Here is a 19,454-nt window from a genome sequence, read left to right as displayed (position 1 = left end):
TTTTAACCGGTTTAATAACTAATCCAATTTAAAAAATGTCGAAAAAATTGTTCTTTTTGATTTGTGTATCAGAGAACCATCAATTTTCTGATTTTCCGTTTATTTTGAAAATTCATTCAGCACAATATGAACTTTAGTGAAAACAATATAAATGTAAGAGAAGATTCTAGAACCACTTGTATTAAAAAATAATGTAAAATGAAAATTTAAAAAGGAATTTAAACCCTTTGTAAAACCCTAACAAGTGACCTCAAAGTTTTCCTCAAGGTACTCTCCGTGTTCCGTTCTTTCACTTCTCTTTGGTGTCGTGTGGTGTATTCCAAATGGCAAAGCGTTTGATTCCACTGTTCAATCGTGTTTTGGTGGAGAAAATCGTGCCTCCATCAAAGACCAATGCTGGCATTTTGTTACCAGAGAAATCCTCCAAGGTTAGCTTTGCCAATCTACTTCATTCATACCCTTTTCCATTTCTCTTTTTGGGTCTTCGCTTTTCATGTCAAAATTTCATCTTGCCTCGAGTTTTTCCTATTTTACTTATTCAATTTTAACTCTTTTTTTTTATACTTTAGAGGTATCGAAGTTGTCAGAGTTTTCTGTAGTTGCTACTGTGATATGATATTGTACCCTGATGGGTACTAATTAAGCTGATGCATGCTGTACATTTTTTTTCCGGGATTAGTCCTTGGGTTGTTTTCATGTTTGTTTGTTTTGTAGATAGTGCCTTAGTGTATTCCCAATAACCAATTAAAATTTGAAGATTTGGGGTTTTTTAAAATTCAGTGTTTTTTTCAAGCGAGTGTTTGAACTTATCTAGAGTGATATAAGTGTCCATTTATCTCTGAAAATCACTCTTTTCTGTTATATTCTTGATTTTGTTAAGTTGATGTATTTCTACATGTTTGCTTTAGCTGAATTCCGGGAAAGTTATTGCTGTTGGCCCTGGCATTCATAGTAAGGATGGGAAGCTAATTCCAGTGGCTGTAAATGAAGGTGACACTGTTCTTTTGCCTGAGTATGGGGGAACTGAGGTGAAGCTTGACAACAAAGAGTATGTATATTTTTCTTATGACCTGTTTTATTAGATTATTTTCTAGGCTCACGGCTCATACAATTCTTTCACTTGATCCTATAGTTTAATATGGTAGATACAAATGTTTGGACTAGGATTATTCTTGAGATCCTTTTATTTTTGTAAAGAAACTGATTATTTTGATGGTTACACATAAACTTTGGTAGTTTTGTGTACTAATACCTCAAAGACTTATTTTCTCATTGCAAAGATACGATACCTCCAGTTCCAAATACTATCGGGGACTGCCTGCGATGGTATAAATAACTTGAAACTCCGTGTGTTAATGAAAATGTATGATTTGAACCAGGCAGATGTTGAAAATAGATATTTTACTCGAAGTTATGGTAAAATGATCTACAAATGATATTGCCATGATTTATAACATAGTATCTGTTACCCTCCTCCCCTAAAATGAAAAAGAAAAAAACAAAAGCAGGAAGGTTATATTAGTTGGGAGTTAGTGATTTTCTATTTGTGCATCTTATTATTTACTTAACTGTACGTGAAGATGATACGTGTCTTGATTTTTATTTATTAACTTGTCATTCTCATACAATAAAACTGTGGGATTTGAGTGTGACTAGTTAACAAACAAAACATCAAGTTTTGGGGAATTTGCTAGTTCTTGGAATATTTCTCATTGCCACCAATTAATTCCTCTTTTCTTGTCCTAACTCTTATTTTGCCAGAGTATAGTATATGCTATACACACGAAGAACTATATTGGCTGGCTATGTGAATGAATTATTTGGGATGGATTAAGAATATTTTTGTTTATCCAAGTTCCAACTATTTCTCAAGTCTTAGCTAATTAGATGCTTTTTGTGTAGGTATCATCTTTATAGAGACGACGATATTCTCGGGACACTGCACGATTGATGTTAAACTCATTAGCAGACTGATGTTAAACTTGTTGGCAGATGTTGCTGTAGTAAAATTTATATGCCTGGTGTTCTATTACGTTTGGATTAAACAATTTCTTTCTGTCTAAGTTTTATTAGAAATTGTGGAGCCAAGCACATTTAATTTTCTTGACCGACATCGAATCAATAGCGTTATTTTCTGCTATAACAGGAAAATTACTTTGTTGCTCATAAAATGTATTGTCTTACATTTTTCTATGTTCTGTTTTGTGGTTTGGTTAAAAGAATTTATTGTTGTCACGTTTTCTGCTGCATACTCGTATAAGAGGGAAACATGTATTTTGTGAAAGTAACAATTTTTTTAAAATTCCTTTCACATTTGTTTCTGGGGACGTATCATGTAAGTTTAGCACAAATCGAGAAAAAAGTAGCTACTATATTTTTTGACAAGGTTAATAATTTAAACAACATTGTATGGTAAACTGAAAGTTATTTCTGTGCTGGATGGCGTCGAGAAATGAGAACAGCATCCATTTACTCGTTGAATGAAAATAAAATATAGAAGAAACTGAGATAGCAATGAAAAAGTGATCCAACAAAAATACCAAGTTTTCGTGAGGATTTTATTGTAGATCATGATATTTTAACAATTTTTTTAATAATTTTTTAAAAATAAATTAAGTGTATTATTTTATTGGTCCGACCAATCAAAAGCTATGTTAATTATAAAAAATTGCAAAAAAAATTTGTTGAAAAGACATTTTTCTTTTATTATCGTGGTAAAAGGAATTAGAAACACCTTTGTAATTAAATCTGTTCATAGTTTATTTAACAGCAGGAAGTGGCTTTCCTTCGAGAAATGCTTTAAGTAGCCTTAGTGATCTTTTTGGTTGAGAAAAGGGAGCTTCATGAGATGCTCCTCTTATGGTGGCATAAGATAAGATGTCTCCGTACACTTGTGTCCATCCTCCTACCTGAAATTTACAAAGCAAATCAAAGTTGAGTAAATTGTATTGCTTTCGAATCATCAGTATTCAACTTTGATAAAATAACACCTTTAATATTTGTTTACCATTCATTAAATCATCTATATATCAAATTTTAAATATTATACTATAATGTAATGAAATCTCAACTTAAATTATAGAAAAATTTGATTAGTTTTCAACAGTTGAGATAAAATGTTATGTATTATATGTAGAATGGTATGTACTAACCTGTCTTCCTTCAAACCAGGCTCTGTACGCTACTGTTGTATTGAGTCCAAGTTCCTTGGCCAATCCATTCACCAAAGATCGAGATCCAATTAATGGAATAACTGAGTCTTGATCTCCACTGCACAGAGATTAATGATTTTGGTTGTTTAAAAAATGAGGGTGGGTAGGTGGGTAATGTATGGTGTTAGGTGAGTAAATGCAGACGATCCAATAAATTGGCTTACCTATATACCAGAACTCTGATTTTGGAATTAACTAATGATCCTAAAATAGAAATTGTTGGTATCTCTAGATTTGTACGGTCATAGTGGAGAACCCTGTAACAAAAGGTAGATGGTTAGTTAATAGCAGGGATTGGTCTAAAAGTCTCAGTCAAACTATGAATACATATCTACAAGTTTAACATGTCTGCATCTTTAAGTCTAAATGCACTCATAAATGTCTCATCTTTGGAGCAATAAGTAAACCTTACTTGCTGCAAGTTGACCATTTGGATACTCCAACAAGCTTAGCATGGAGAGCCTCCTGCACATCTTTCCTGTTTAAGTAGTTGACTGCTTTATCATCCACACAAACATCTATCTTCTGTATCTTTTGCTACATTACCAAGCCATGGAAATCAAATTAATAGAACCACAAAGACAGTTATGATGGTTATTCATGTAACAAATGAAGCTTACCATTTGATTCAGCACATAGGCCTGTTCATTTACTGATGACAAACACACATCAAGAGTGACATCATATTGATCTATATAGTTGCTAACCTCAGTGAACACCAATGTATTTATGTTTTCACAAATTTCACTAAGATTCCTACTTATCATTTGTCTCCTAATGGTTGAATAGTTGCAGACTCTGGTGAAGAGATCATAAGTTGGATCTGAAATCAGTCCGTGGGACCAAAAGAATTCTGCTTTGGAGTTCAAATCAGTGTCAAATTCCATCAGAGGATTCCCAATCTGCAGATATTAACATATATATTTTGATCTCATTATTATACTTACTAAATATACCATATTACTCATTATGTTATAATTATCCAAAATTTCCCTTTTGCACTCACTGCTATTCCCTTGAGATTGATGTTGCTCTTGGTTTGAACAATAAGTTGGGCAAGTTGTGGAGCATAGTGACCTGCAAAACAAGCTCGTATTACCATATTGCAGTTTCAAAAGTGATACATTGTTAATTAATTTTAATTATTTCTTTATACCAGCATAGCTCTCCCCTGTAATGAAAAAGTTGTTGTTTGAGTACTCAGGGAATTCAATGAACCAGCGTTGTAGGAAAACAAGATTATCCCTAGCTGTAATTTCATCTGTCACCAAGGTATAGAAAGATTTATTGCTAGAGTAGGAAAATCCAACACCAGCCGGTGATTCCAAGTACAGCACATTTGCCACTGAAAACAACAAAAAATCAATCAGCAGTTTTGATTCTGAATAAAAAACATATTTGATATCATGACCCCTTTAAAACAAAGCATATAATTTACAAAGTTGTTGGTTCACCTTTGTTCCAACTATAATGATTCTTTTCAAGAACATTGTTGTCTCTCGGTTTGAAAGGGCCATGCTCAATTAGAGCTCCAACTCCAACAGATGAACAACCAGGACCTTCATACATCAAAAGCAAACACCTTAGTTGATTTCATTAGTTTAAGTAAATAAACAAACGAAATCATATATGTGGCACAAAAAATGTATATACATATACACCTCCATTCAACCAGAGAACTAATGGTTTGGAAGTAGGATCTTTTTGAGCTTCAACAAAGTAATAAAACAAAGCTCTCTGATGTTGGTCATCCACTGTAATGTAACCAGAATATTGCTGAAACTTAACATGTGGCTGTCCTGGCAAACTGCTAATTTTATCAGATGCAGGAAGTGAAGTCACCCCCACAAGTGTTTGTGCAAGAACAATGATTATTGTTGCAATCATAGTAAATGAATGAGATAACATGGTCACATTGATGTGTTGAATTGGAGGATGAAGATGAAATGCTAAGGATTATGAGAAACAAGGAACTAGGTAGTGTCCTATTAATATAACGTTTGTGTTTGTAGTCCACGACTGAAACAAATGGTGTTGGTTACACCAATGTACGATTAGTTGTTAACCTGCCTGCCTTCAGGATTTGGGTTATATGTATGCTTTGCTTCCCTTTTGTTGTTTTTTCATGTGTGGATGCACTCTATGTTTGACTTTAAAAATTAATAAATATGGGTTAGGCAAATCACTGCAATTTAAATTACAAAAAAACAATAATTTAAGTACACCAACCAAAGGAGTAATATAAGTGCCAGCCAATAATAGTATATATGAATACATAATTAACTTTTGTAGTAATTATTTTAAAAATATTTAGTGTTTTTTTTTATCAAATTGACTGTCAAATTGTTTATTTTAGGATAAAATGTCATTTGGGAAATCATAAAACATTGCCAAATTTCTGAAATTAAAAAAACAGAAATAAAATTCCAAGAAGCTTTTAAGTCTCATTTATTTTCTTCTTGAGTTAAAAAGTATTGAAAAAAATTTTAGGGCTAAGGGGAGAGAACCTTGTGCCATGACCCAAAACATAAACCCGTCACTAATGCAGATAATGAGCTAATTAATTTTCTTTTAGCCCAACAAACCTAACTAACACAAACATATTTTGTAAAGTCATTTTCAAAGCATATTATTAAATTTATAAATATTTGATAGGTTCTCATATGTGATTCAACGTTTCCAAAATAACAAACAGCGGCTAGCTATGAAACTTTGATAGGGACCCTCTTAGTAGGACACCAAAGAGACAGTTATATGGTATTTTGTATTTTTTTAATTTAAGACAATATACATTTTGAATTCGTCAACAAAAGTTTATAGAATATCTAATGTAACAAAAATAGTGACTAATAATTGATAGTTACGATAATCACTTATGGAGGTGTAGAAAGGAGATATGGAGGTGATAAAAGAAATAACCCTCCACTTATTGTGTAAAAAAGAAGGCCCGGTATTGATTAAATATGTTAATATTTTATCTAAAAATAAGGAATGCCTATTTTTTTTTGTTATATTATTATAAATGTCACATACTCAAGAATAACACTGAATGTCATAGGAATTCATAGAGCAAATCATAATTTTATTTTGATAAAAAATAATTCATGGTAAAAATACATTAGTAGCATTTATTGTTACTTTATGTTTTATACATTAATAAATCAGGATATTCTATATACGCCATTTTTTTTATTCTTTTATAATTTCATGACAATCCTATAGCACACAAGTCTATCTAATTATTGTGAATGAAATAGGAAATTTTGTCTGCATACCTAAAAAAATGGTGCATCTCATATATGCGTTTGGATACTCTCTTTTTTTCAACATAAAACCGTTTAATAACATTTTATGTAGCCATAAAAACACAATTAATTTATATACTAATTCATCTTAATTTTTTCTATAACGAAGTAGATGATGTCACTTCTAATAAACACCAGTATACCACGAGAATTCTATGTTAGTTTCCTTCTTAAAACTTTGTAAACTCTCGTTACATATAAACGAACCTAAATATTAATTATTCTTAAAAAATAAAATAATATACAATTAAGTTTTTCTTAAAATCTAATTATTTATATAATTTTATTTCGATTCCGAATCCGTTAGAATAAATTACTGCATATATCTAAGATGGTATTAGATTTGAAGCATGAAATTTGTCATAATTTTGTTTTTTAAAAATATAGAAAAAAATATTTAAATTATATTAAATCTCGATCTTAAAGGATATTAGACTATTGCATATAGTAAAAACAAATTTAATTAAAACTTTTCATAATAATGTCATAATATTTATTAATATTTTTATTTATGTATTTTAATGGAGTGTTACACCTTCGGCAAGCTTGTAAAAATCATCCTCCAAAGTCTGCAAAGTAAGCAAACTCAACTTAGTAAGCTAACATCAACCGTCACGAGTTCTTACATTTATAACTAATTTTATTTCTAATAAATTTTAGTCTTCAACGCATCCTCTTACTTTAAAAGTAATGGATGACATAAATTTGATATGATCTTAATGACTCTATATCATATTAATATAATAAAATTCATATCTAATTCAACCTCACTAAATTAATTCAGCAAAATTATATTTATCTTTACTTATTATATTAAATTATTTAAAAGTAATTGTCTAGGTCATGTTTACTTAATCCATAATTGCATATTAAGTAAGAGTATTATATCACCATTTAGCAATCATTAAACCTTAAAAGAGTATAAAATTTCAAATATGTTTTTTAAAATTATATATTTACTTAACTATGGTATTTTATTATTATCATTAAATTGGGTATATTAAATTGTAAAACACTCGTTGAATATAGATTTTGTATGTTCTATAAATCTAACCCAAATACCCACTTAGTTAAAACAACTCATTCTAGTACTATTTCACCACTTCTATACTTTCTTTTAACACTAAAAACATAATTATAAAAGAAACGATCCTACAATTTTGCAACCAATAATTGTTGTTTGAATTTTATTAAATAATCGACACCAAGTTTTTGCCGAACAATGCAATAGCAATAATGAGATCCTGATTGGATAATGGGACTTTCAAGTGAGAACGAAAGAGAAACACACAAATAAGATATGAGCATTGACATGAACTTAAACTTAAAATGATAAGATAATAAACTTACGTGTTATTCTTTTGTTACTAACTTTTTTATGTTTACCGTAGAACATTTCGCAATAATAGAAGGTAGTGTTAATTAAAGTTGTTCATATTTCATTTAACACTAGGCAGTTGCTTTCCTTCTAGAAATGTTTTGAGTAGCAGTAGTGATCTTTGAGGTTGAGTAAAGGGAGCTTCATGAGATGCTCCTCTTATGGTGGCATATGATAAGATGTCCCCATATGTTTGTGTCCATCCTGCTACCTGAAATATGTGTTCCAAATCAAGGTTAAGTGAATGCCAAATCCATACAGGAATTCAATTTTGTAAATATTGCCTTCCAAGTATTTGTTTTTATTAACCTGTTCTTCCTCAAACCAGGCTCTATAGGCCACTGTGGTCTCAAGTCCAATTTCCTTGGCTAATCCATTCACTAGATATCTCGAACTTGTTAATGGAATCACTGAGTCTTGATCACCACTGCAGACAGAAATGACTTTGATTGCTTCATAAATGCTATGTGGAGTTAGCTAAATGTCAGGGATTAAACAAATTCAATTACCTGTATACCAGAACCCTGATGCCAGACTTAACAAGTGACCCTAGGATAGGAATTGTTGGTATTTCTAGATTCCTGTAGTCATAATGCAGAACTCTGTGACACAAGGAAGATATTGTTAGCAGAGAGAAAAAAGGGTGACTAATTGTGCTTGAGAATGAAGAACAAGGAAATTCGATGAGAATTGGTGGCCAGAGGACCCTACTAAAATCAGATGGAAATTTTTTGTGGTCTATCACTTTTCCATTTTTTCTGATCATAAATATTTGCATCTCTAAAGCACTAATGGGATCTGTCATCTTTGAATCAACAGAACTTACGAACTGCAAGTTGACCATTTGGTGACTCCTACAAGTTTAGCATGTAGAGCTTCTTGGACTTCTTTCCTGTTCAAGTACGTGGTCGTTTTATCACCGACACAAACATCTATCTTTTGTGTCTCTTGCTGAACCAAAAACGAAAGTAATTGAATCAAGCAAACAAATCAGGAGAATAACAACTCTGGGGGGGAAAAATCAAAAGGATTAATAAGATGTGGGTATGCAGAAAGTAGAAGAAGCTCACCAGTTGATTCAGCACATAAGCCTGTTGATTTACTGATGACAAACAAACATCAAGAGTGACATCATACTCATCTACATAGTCGCTAACCTCATCATACAATTGCTTGCTTGCTTTTGCACAAACCTCTTCAAGATTCCCATTTTGACGCTGTCTCCTAATTGAGGAATAGTTGCAGACTTTGGTTAGGATTTCCAATGTTGAATCTGATATCAGCCCGTGAGACCAAAAATACTCAGATCTGGCGTTGAAATCAGTATTGAACTCCAGAAGAGGATTCCCTATCTGCAAATATCAACATATATATGAACTACATGTATCTTTCAAATAAACCAAATGATTTTTTATTATAAAATTATTCAAATGTTCCCTTCTGTACTCACTGCTATCCCCTTGAGATTGAAGTTGGTCTTGGTTTGAACAATAAGCTGTGCAAGTTGTGGTACATAGTGACCTGAAAACAAGTGTGAACTGTGAAGGGTGCATGATTTCAGTACAGTTTTCAAAGTGGATGTGTTATTCATTTATATCTGTTTCTAACCTCCATAGCTCTCCCCAGTAATGAAGAAGTCGTTATTTGAGTACTCAGGAAATTTAGTGAACCAACGCTGTAGGAACACAAGATTATCCCTAGCTGCACAACAACAAGACTAATACTGTCACACCTTCCTGAGAAATATCATGAAGGTAAGAAGTGAAAAAGACTAGAAGCCTTAATCAAACTATTGTTCTTATTGTGCACGAAATGAAGTGAAAAAAAACCTGTAATTTCATCTGTCACTAAAACATAGAACGATTTATTGCTAGAGTAAGAGAATCCAACACCAGCTGGCGACTCCAAGTATAGCACATTTGCCACTGTGATAAGGATGAAATAAGTAATCAATTTTGGTTTCTTCATTAAGAGCGTATTGATATTTGGTTCAACGATGTTGGGTTGAAGGTTCACCTTTGTTCCAACTATAATAATTTTTCTCAAGAACATTGTTTTCACTCGGTCTGAAAGGGCCATGCTCAGCAAAAGCTCCAACTCCAATCGATGAACAACCAGGCCCTTCAAGAATAAAAACCAAGAAAACATCTTAATTACATTGATCAGTTGATCGGTTTCAAAGGCTTAAGCCAGATTCTGAACAAATAAAATAAACAAAATCATGATTGTTAGGCATAACAATGTGTACCTCCATTCAACCACAGGACTAATGGCTTGGAAGCAGGGTCTTCTTCTGCTTCAACAAAGTAGTAAAACAAAGCTCTCTGGTGCTGATCATCCACAGTAATGTGGCCAGAAAATTGCTGAAAATTGGCCTGAGGTTGCCCCGGCAAATTGCTTATTTTATCAGATTCAGGAAATGAACTCACACCCACAAATGTTTGTATTAGAACAAAAACTATGGTTGCAATCATAGTAAATGACTGAGGTAGCATGGTCAAGTGTGGGAAAAGTCTGGTTTAGTTTGAATGTTGAATCCTTTGCACTGGTGTTTGTGCGACAAGGATTATGATATAAGCATAATTCACTAGTGCGTGTAGCATAGTGGATCTTATCTCACTGTCACCTCAGCTTTTACATTTAAACAACTTCCACAAAATCTAATATTTTCATTCAGTTCCTTCTTTTGTCTCCTTTTCTAATCCCTTTTACCAGTTACTTTAACACTCGTAAATTTCATCTTGCAAATGCTTCTTTCATCTTTTTACTTTTCTCAGTGACTTTTATAGTTTGCTACAAGATTATGACGTTTATAGCACTAAACAATCCAAGGAAAGCTAAAAACAATCACAATAAAAAATTTCCACTTCCCCACTGGAAAATCTTGTTATTTTCTTACATTAGTATTATAGTTAATTAACAAAAAAGTAATAAAGTTCTTGATTAAGTAAAACAATGACGTTATTATGTGTGAATGTGATAATAATACAATAGCAATCCCAGTTATGATGTTATATTTACACTTCATTCAATTGCTACTTTGTTTTAAAAAGACTCATTAATAATTGATTTTTTCTTTTATATTTATGGTACCATATAATGCACGAGTTTAATCATTATTTGTATAATTATAATGTGTGTATGTGAAAGTGGAAATTTGGTGTTGATGTGTGTGGAAACTAATGTAGCTTTTCACACCTCTTTTTGAATTTTGAGGATTTCTGTTTTCAAATCGTGCTGGATTTTGGTGTTTTCTTTGTTCTTAATCGTTTTAAATTGAGGTGGTCCTTCAATATGTCTTACTATGATACATTTAGTCATCAAACTTTTAGTTGATAAATTCAATGAACATAAAAAAAAAATATTAAAATAAATTCTGCAGAATAATAGTGATCTTAGACCCCATTTCACGGTGTTGAATTGGAATGTTTAAATAAAAGCAGGGGACAAAATCAACCTTAGAATATTCATTTCATCTAGAGAGAGAATCATACAGAAATAATTATCTCAAATCAAATCAGTGTATTAAAAGTACTTATTAACAACATTGACTTCTTATATAAATCTGGTAACTAAAAAATTTGTCCATTCTCAAAAGAATATTGCATCTTTTTTAGTTAATTTAGTTTATTAAACAATAAAACTCGGATTTAATTCATAAATGGATAAAGGAATGCCTTGGTATTAAGTTTCATAAAATTATTTTATTATTAAATTAGTATTTGAAAACTAATCTAACACTGAATTATATTTTTCGAGAAAAAATTTCAAATTAAAATGCAAAATTTAGGAATTAACCTGTCATCAAATTACACAAGAAAAATGTAATTATAGAAAATGTTTTATATTTTGAAAGATAAAATTGAAATTCATCCATTTACAGTTAAGAACTAAAATGAGACTTAAGAAAATGCGACGTTGGTTGACTGAATATTCGGTTGTGATAAGGTTCCGATCCGATTTTTGTTTTGAAGTGAATTAGTGTTTGTGTCAGCTTGTGGGAATGGATGATCACGATGTGATTCGAAGTTGAAAATGATGTAAAAAAATTCCACAAAAAGGAAACCACAAATTCAAAATAGAGTTGTCTGACTTGACTTCAGAATAACGTCATCGAGACGTTGCATCCAAAATTAATGATTAATTAAGTCGTTTAATATTAGACATTGGGTTAATATAATTATTTTCTTAACTAATTAAATTATGTATACTAGGTCCAATAATTTTACATATTTAAGTGATGAAGTTAATAAGAATTTAAATAGATTTTTTTTTTCATTGATTCTTTAAGAAAATTATGCTGGAGTTTCGAATTTTAATAAAACCTTAATAATATTATTAGAAGAATTTAAATGTGATTTATTATAAGAATTTACAAAGAAGAGTTTTGCTGGTAGATTTGTAAATGCGTAGAAGAAACATATTAATAAAATATAGTTTTATATTTTTTAATTGAATAATTAAGATATAATTCTATAATTTGTAAAAAGTATAGTTTTAACTAAATAGATAAAGTATTTATCAACACATTATTAGTCTAAATGAAGCTGAATTTAGTTTTTTAATGTTATTAAGTTGAAAAATATAATTAATTAAGTAGATCTAAAAATAGTTAATCAATTTCTTAAAATGAATTATTAATAAAATAAATAAATAAATAACATTCAAAATCTAAAACTATTAAACACGAAAATTTCAAATATAGGGATTGCTTAAAATTAGGTTTTGAATGAGCCATGAATGGCGAGTGTAACATGATAAAGATGGCCCAATCAAAGCAAATTAATTATGAAGTGGTCTATTTCAAAGCCGGCATGTGGAGAACCACTAATTATGATTATCCAACTAAAATAATGGAGACAAAGGCTAGTTACCACTTTGATAAGTGCATTAAATCAGTACAAAAACTTAATACTTAATACTCATTCTACTCACCAAGTGATTTTGCTGTTGTAGTCCACCTGTCTGTTTAATATATCACCAGTTTTCTTTACAATATTCTACATTTATAGATTACCAAGTTTAATTTACATGTACTATTAATGAAGATATTTAAAACAGAAAATGCTGAACAAAAACAAATGGAAAATTGTTTTATCATCTCATCATATCAATAAATATAAAGTGACAAAATGGTCACATATTATTAAATACCTCTAAATATTTGATAATATATAAATTAATATTAGTAAAAATGAATATATAGAATTCTAATTTCATCTTCAAGTTTGAACATTTCCTTTCACTAGTCATGCAATTGACCTAATTAATGTCTCAGTTAAGTAAAATGGAACGTAGTTTTCCTATGGCTTTCGAACGTTAATTTATTTGTAAAAAATGGCCAAACTTTTAAGACATTAATTCATACATGAGACAGTCAACTAGAATGATATAATCTAATTCAGTGATACAGAAAAGTGCCCCGATGTAAAAAAGAAAAAGAAAAAAGGAGCTGACTTACCACGTTATGCTTGTTTTTTTTGTGAATCGTTCAAGGTTGCTCCAGAAAATGGAATGTCAAGATCTGTGCATGAATGGTGGTCACTCTTTTAGCCAAGTGAAAATTTAATCTCAAAGATAAACCTTCAAATGACGTTCTATTTGCAACGCATCACCCTTGTACTAAAACAATGACACTACCCCAATTCGATGAACAAGAAATTCAAGGAACGGATGAGGAACACACAAAAATGGATGGATCAAAGAACTTAAGCACACATATAAGAAAAATATCCATTTATTTATGGAAAAGAAGAAGGAGCCTCGGGAAGTGATGATGATAACGAGGGCTTCTCTTTTCTTAGTTCCTTGACAACAGCAGCAAGTGCTTCAGGATTGACTCCAAGATCACAAAGTGCAATTAGAACCGAAAGTGTGTGTCGGTCTAGACCTGTGTCAAGTATATTGGACATATGGAACGCCAGGTCTAGAGATTCTCGTGCAGCTCGAGCAGCCTCCGGATCCATACTTTTAAGCTGAGAAATGGGCAGAGTATGTCCAATTCATTAGTATCACAAAAATTAAATCACCTGAACTTAGGTCGCAGATCTAGATATAACAAAAGTCAATAGATTGTTAGGATCAAGCATTTGAAAAAGTTGTGATTAGAAAAAAACAAGGTTCTTCATTTTACAAATTTCTAGTATGAGAATAAGGAGAGAAATTAGAGCTCAACTGATTTGAACTTCAACAATGCAAATACGTGTGCACGCGAACACACATACTTACTAAAATCCTATGAAATGCACGGAGAAGTATTAGTAGAAGCCAAGAAATAATATTAATAATGATCTTCGAGATAGACATAATGTTAAATAAATTTTATGAGATTTTATTGGATAATAGATTTCAATCACGCACTTAGATATATTTTAATGAATTTTATGCCATTAAATAAAATCATTAAGATAATAAAAGTTTTAGTAATATTTTATTCTTGATTTATTTTTTAAAGGATTGATTGTACAAAAAAAAAAAGATATGAATTACTACTTTCTCAAAATATTGCATTATAAAAAGACTGTAAATGCATAATAAAATAACTATCCCTTAAATGTTAGTCCATTTTGGGACTGGTTTATTTTCTCCATCTGATTTATGACTTTGGACTCGTAGATTTTGGTTTATGAATACATGCCAAATGGAATACTAAAAGGATCATCTTTCTGATAAATCTTGTACCTTTATATCTAATCTGTTGCATTGTCTAATATGCCACCGAGACGTCAAGGTTTTGAACCATCCCTAGTGATTTTCATTATCATTGATTTGTCACCAATCTGCTAATATCTAGATTTAGTCACGTACATTATAGTAGTTCATAATATGCTCTATACTTGATCCTCTCAGCAATACTGTTCTCTAAAATGAGTTTGTTAGATAACACAGAAAATTACCATTCCATAGAATGTTACTCTAGTTTTCATATTTTTTCTTAACTGTGTAATGTATATTTGTTTCTAATTGAGAAGATGGAAAACAGATTTTACCTGTTTGATTTTTGCAGGCCACTATCGTCAACTTGTGATAGGTCTTTAAGGAGAGGACCCCATGAGAACTGCAATTGCAATATTGAATTCAAAACTAACAAAAACTGGTGGACATATAAATTCTATTCATTCTGATTACCACAAAATCTTCAAGGAGAAATCCAACTGTCTCCTAATGCCATGCCCAAACAAAAGGAAAATAGTTACTCTAAATCATGAATTTCTTGTACTTCTTCTGTTCTAAAATTATTTATAAACGATTCATCATTTGATTCATTTCCTAACTAACAAAAGAGAAATTCACTCTTAATCCAAGTAACAAGTAAAAACTGTTTTCAATCATCACAAATTGAAGACAGAGCCACCAACATAATGAGCTGTGAAGTTTGTATTTGCTCAAATCATGGGTTATTCATGTTTTTGCTCATGTCACACAACCCAATTCAGTAACACCTATAGGTCCTCCTTGCAACCAGAGAACAATTAGTCATGGCTTAGAGGGATCTTCCACTTATAAGGACTTCTGTAAAGCCACGCTTCTCTGATGACAATAACAACACAAGGCAAAACAATTTGCAACTATTAATTCAATATCACTCTAAACTCCTTTTCCACACTCTAAATAACAACAGCAACAACCCAAAAGTAGGTCCACTACATGTTACGTATCTGTACTCCTTTTACTCATCAAAGAAAGTCCTCAATTTTCCTTCCTTCCGTTCAACCTCTATCAGAAAACTAGAGGGTTAAAACTATGTACTTCACAGCAGCAAAATCCTCAAGATGTTCTTTCCAAAGCTAAACCTAGACTACAATGCAGTTCATTAAAATAGGCAAAAGGAGAACAGCTTTAATTTGAAGAAGTCAAGGGCAATAATAGAATCTACAAAAATAAATGAACACTTAAAGCCCAAAGTCCAGTTCAGTAGCCGCATTAGTTGACTGTGCAAACAGGAGTATAATGGTAATGCCTCATAATACAGTATAATACCTTATGTTGGAAGTGCTCCACACATGTTCATACTTCTCATTCCCTCTTCTAATCAACACAAAAACACCACCCTTTTAATCATAAAAGCCACCAATTAAAGAAGGTAATACTAATCAACATTTTACACCAAGTTATCCTCCACAAAATCACATTTGTTTGTACATAGAAAGGAAAAACTGCATATCCACATCAAAACTAAGACAGATACTGATCAATTTCTGAAGCAAGAGTGGAATATTCTATGCTGAATCAATATATGCTTTGCATGGTCCTACAAAACTACACATTTTCTTTCTTTTGTTATATAAGAAAAAGTAAGTATCTAATGTCAATTCATGGGATGAAGGGAAAAATGAAAACTAAGAGGTGAATTGAATAATACAAACATTAGATTTAAAATCAGTGAAATTCCACATCATTATTGACAGCCTGGCCAGCTGTACTCCTTCCCCAACCCTTATAAGAGCATCCAAAAGAAACCATTCTCCAAAACACACCCACTCTCTCTCTCAAACATCCTTTGTTCCTTCTTCTCCTCTGAGGCTTGGAATTTAACTTTCATTAGTGTCTCTCTCTAAACCATCAAGCACTCATCAATGCTCATGTCTCATTTCTTTCTTCCTCTAATGTCCTCCCACAGTGATTTGCAAACACACCACTCTCACGCTCATTTTTATTTTTTTTTGGAAATACGGCCATGGCCTTGTCCTTTCTGACAATCATTTCTTTCTCCTCATAATTTCTCTCAACTAGAGCTTTTCACAGTGTCACTATTTCAAGCAGACAACAAAGCGCAAGTAATTGATACTCAACAAAATACCCTTCTTTCTCTTCCACTCTACTTGACGTTTCCGTTCAATCGACGAACGGAGGAAATGGAAGAGAAGCAACTCACCTTTTACAGAGAAACCATGAGGGAGCAGAAACAAAGCAATTGTTTCAGAGAAGACAAAACTGAAGCTGAGAAACTCAACTCTCGCACGGCCAGGAAGGTGGAGAATTGGATGGAAAAGAGAACCTACCTTCCAAATTTTGTGGACACCGCAACCGGAAGGATAACAAAACACCCAAAAACGCTACAAACTTCACCACACGAAACACATTCGCAGCAAAAATACCAAAATCCAACCTATTTAACACAATTTTCACCAAAAACCATACCCCCAAACAGAAATTTCAACGCACCAAACACATTCAAGCAAAAATACCCAAATTCAACTAAATTAACATTAATATAAACACACAAAACCAACCTACACAATACACTTACGACAACGGAGGGAAAATCATACATGAAGAGATTACCAATGAAGAGGCTAGCCAACCGGAAGAAATGAAATCCTAATCCAAATCTTCAATAGCCACTAAATAAAACGCAGTCAGCACACAATGACCACAGTATCAAGATGGGAGCACGAGCGCCAGCAACAGAGCCGTCCAGAGCGCGATAGTCCCGAAAAAGAAACTCAAAGCTATCAACGGATGAACTTTCTACAAATAAATCCTAAATTTCAAAACGCTACCAATTTTACAAATTTACCCTCACTTCTCCATCAGCCATGACCCACCACTGATCAAAAGTTTTAAAAAATTTAGAAAACGCTGACGTGGAAACAAATATAAACGTGTGAACGTGATAAAAAAATATTTTGAAATTGACAATATTTTGATTAATTTTTCTAATTTATTATTTATATATTATTGTGCTAACGTATTTAATAAAAATAATAATATAATATGGATATTATGTTAAAATATTATAAAAAAATCTTTATTAATACATCATTATTTATCTTTATAAGCCTTTTAAACTGTGTATAAACTTGTTTTTTCTAATAGTACTTATGATCAAATTCATTGTTGTTTAAAATAATTTTTATAGTAGTATAATATGTTGGTTTAATGTCAATCAATGCTGCATCATGATATTCATTGTTGGTCAAATCTCATGATACAAAATTATCACATAATGATATTCATTTATACGACTATAATACGTTTATGACATTTGAGAGAATATAATGTATTTCTAATATCTTTCTCGTGCCACAACAAATTAGCTTTTCCAAAATTTTCAATTATATTTTGAATATCATATATAATAGTAACAATGACTTCTTGTGTTATCAAAGAAGGTGGAATAAGTGATTAATAACGAGAACTTTATGTTTTGTTGCACTATAAACTAATATATTTTAATTGTTATCAGTTTCTATATAAAATAATATAAACAAAATATAAATAAATATTATTTATAACAATATTAGAATATAATAATCTCAGAAGTAAAACACATATTACCTAAAGCAATTTACATACTAATATTAAAATATAAATATTTTGGTAATTGGAAGAAGATCATACGGTGATATCTTATTTCTTAATAATTCTATATCACCATTCCCATTATTATCAAGGAGAACAACTTTTTTTCCTTAATAATCTATATTTTCACTTTTTCATTTTGTTTGTTACTTTCTCCACTTTTTATTTTTTATATTATTTTTCACTTCTAGGAAAAAAAATATTTTTAGAAGTTCCTTAGAAATGGTATCCAAAACTATAAGCTTAATCATATATACTCTCACGAAAATCATATATCATCATATTCGGTAATTATTTTATTCTAAGAATGATAAATAATAATAATAATAATAATAATAATAATATTAGCTATTATAAAACAATAATATAATATAGAATCTTAATGAGAAATGAATACAAAAGTTTAGATGAAATAATGATAAAATGCAAGAAAATTGAAATTAAAATTACAGTAACAACAAAAATTTGAATTAAAAAAAAACGAACAACTGTTTATACCAATAACATATTATCAAATATGAACTAAAAGTATAAAATAAATTAAAACAATTTCTTACATATTTTTTTTTTCCAAATAAAACTTCCTATTTATAACTATAAATGTAATTATAACTAAAATAATATTATTACTAAAAAATTGCAACCCTTTACTTAAAACTAGAGCTATCAAAATGGGTCACAATCCGTGGGTTAATCCGACTCATCACGGGTTCGAGACGAATTGGATTTGAAAAAATTATATATTTTTTTATACGGGTTAGATTTCAACCAACTCATTTAAACTCAGCTCATGCCGGTTGAACCTGTGGTGGGCCGGATTGACTTACCTACCTAATTTTATTTTATTAAAATTTAATTTTACTTTTATAAAAAAATATTTATTATTATTTTTTTTGTTTGAAAAAATTATTTAAGTTTTTTATTTTCAAAATTAATTAAACACATTGGGAGTAAAATTTGTTTAAATTTGAATTATAGAAAGTTTGTATTTTTTTTATTTAGAAAAGTTATAATTAAGTGAGTCAGTGAATCAACTCATGGTGGATTTCACAGGATTCGAATTTTTCTGACTTACTAATAAATGAGTCGGGTTAGGTTGATTCACTAAGTACCAATCCATGATCAAATAGATTGAATCCAACGGATGGTCATTTTGACGGATTTACTTAAAACTAGTAAATAAATATATATAGAATATAAGAAACTAACAAACAACTACTATAATAATTACTCCCAACCAATAAAACTTACAAG

At 30.9% G+C, this 19,454-nt stretch overlaps 3 protein-coding genes and 1 pseudogene across 20 annotated transcripts; 1 reads left to right on the top strand and 3 right to left on the bottom strand.

Annotated features, from left to right (window-relative positions):
* The first annotated feature begins 234 nt into the window (after positions 1-234).
* LOC124823693 (10 kDa chaperonin, mitochondrial-like) lies at positions 235-2,193 on the top strand. Its single transcript, XM_047295968.2, has 3 exons — positions 235-428; positions 909-1,048; positions 1,903-2,193. The coding sequence occupies exons 1-3, from the start codon at positions 324-326 to the stop codon at positions 1,949-1,951; spliced, it is 294 nt and encodes a 97-aa protein (XP_047151924.1). The 5' UTR covers positions 235-323; the 3' UTR covers positions 1,952-2,193.
* A 512-nt stretch (positions 2,194-2,705) lies between these two features.
* Positions 2,706-5,154, bottom strand: LOC124823692 (serine carboxypeptidase-like 45). The gene is made up of 9 exons (XM_047295967.2): positions 4,874-5,154; positions 4,667-4,771; positions 4,369-4,557; positions 4,219-4,289; positions 3,833-4,114; positions 3,625-3,749; positions 3,377-3,469; positions 3,153-3,270; positions 2,706-2,909 (listed from the first exon to the last, which is right to left on the bottom strand). Exons 1-9 carry the CDS (start codon positions 5,118-5,120, stop codon positions 2,760-2,762), a joined length of 1,380 nt encoding a protein of 459 aa, XP_047151923.1. The 5' UTR covers positions 5,121-5,154; the 3' UTR covers positions 2,706-2,759.
* Positions 5,155-7,801: 2,647 nt separating this feature from the next.
* On the bottom strand, positions 7,802-10,526 carry LOC124823695 (serine carboxypeptidase-like 45). Its single transcript, XM_047295969.2, has 10 exons — positions 10,144-10,526; positions 9,912-10,016; positions 9,725-9,820; positions 9,504-9,596; positions 9,346-9,416; positions 8,966-9,247; positions 8,722-8,846; positions 8,405-8,497; positions 8,205-8,322; positions 7,802-8,106 (listed from the first exon to the last, which is right to left on the bottom strand). Exons 1-10 carry the CDS (start codon positions 10,388-10,390, stop codon positions 7,957-7,959), a joined length of 1,380 nt encoding a protein of 459 aa, XP_047151925.1. The 5' UTR covers positions 10,391-10,526; the 3' UTR covers positions 7,802-7,956.
* A 2,707-nt stretch (positions 10,527-13,233) lies between these two features.
* LOC124823696 (mitotic-spindle organizing protein 1A pseudogene) lies at positions 13,234-17,349 on the bottom strand (annotated as a pseudogene). Of its 17 annotated transcripts, none has more exons than XR_015779936.1 (5): positions 17,168-17,349; positions 15,876-15,946; positions 14,885-14,952; positions 14,577-14,674; positions 13,234-13,870 (listed from the first exon to the last, which is right to left on the bottom strand). The product of XR_015779936.1 is annotated as a mitotic-spindle organizing protein 1A pseudogene, transcript variant X8 (transcript). The 17 variants fall into 17 exon arrangements; XR_015779940.1 differs by lacking the exon at positions 14,577-14,674 and adding an exon at positions 14,071-14,130; XR_015779938.1 differs by having other exon boundaries at positions 15,876-15,923.
* Positions 17,350-19,454: the final 2,105 nt, after the last annotated feature.

The sequence above is a fragment of the Vigna umbellata genome, chromosome 5 (assembly GCF_029865625.1).
Source record: "Vigna umbellata cultivar VRB3 chromosome 5, Vumbellata_1.0, whole genome shotgun sequence".
NCBI classification, from domain to species: domain Eukaryota; kingdom Viridiplantae; phylum Streptophyta; class Magnoliopsida; order Fabales; family Fabaceae; genus Vigna; species Vigna umbellata.
This window is presented reverse-complemented; position numbering and strand designations above follow the sequence as displayed.

What these genes read in the sequence shown, in the direction of transcription:
- LOC124823693 (XM_047295968.2), top strand. Translation starts at nt 324, where the DNA reads ATGGCAAAGCGTTTGATTCCACTGTTCAATCGTGTTTTGGTGGAGAAA. An exon ending in TACCAGAGAAATCCTCCAAG is followed by an intron (nt 429 to 908) that starts GTTAGCTTTGCC and finishes TGTTTGCTTTAG; the next exon opens with CTGAATTCCGGGAAAGTTAT. An exon ending in GTGAAGCTTGACAACAAAGA is followed by an intron (nt 1,049 to 1,902) that starts GTATGTATATTT and finishes CTTTTTGTGTAG; the next exon opens with GTATCATCTTTATAGAGACG.
- LOC124823692 (XM_047295967.2), bottom strand. Translation starts at nt 5,120, where the DNA reads ATGTTATCTCATTCATTTACTATGATTGCAACAATAATCATTGTTCTT. An exon ending in TCATTATAGTTGGAACAAAG is followed by an intron (nt 4,558 to 4,666) that starts GTGAACCAACAA and finishes TGTTGTTTTCAG; the next exon opens with TGGCAAATGTGCTGTACTTG. An exon ending in AAATGGTCAACTTGCAGCAA is followed by an intron (nt 3,470 to 3,624) that starts GTAAGGTTTACT and finishes CTTTTGTTACAG; the next exon opens with GGTTCTCCACTATGACCGTA.
- LOC124823695 (XM_047295969.2), bottom strand. Translation starts at nt 10,390, where the DNA reads ATGCTACCTCAGTCATTTACTATGATTGCAACCATAGTTTTTGTTCTA. An exon ending in TTATTATAGTTGGAACAAAG is followed by an intron (nt 9,821 to 9,911) that starts GTGAACCTTCAA and finishes TCCTTATCACAG; the next exon opens with TGGCAAATGTGCTATACTTG. An exon ending in TCAATCTCAAGGGGATAGCA is followed by an intron (nt 9,248 to 9,345) that starts GTGAGTACAGAA and finishes TGATATTTGCAG; the next exon opens with ATAGGGAATCCTCTTCTGGA.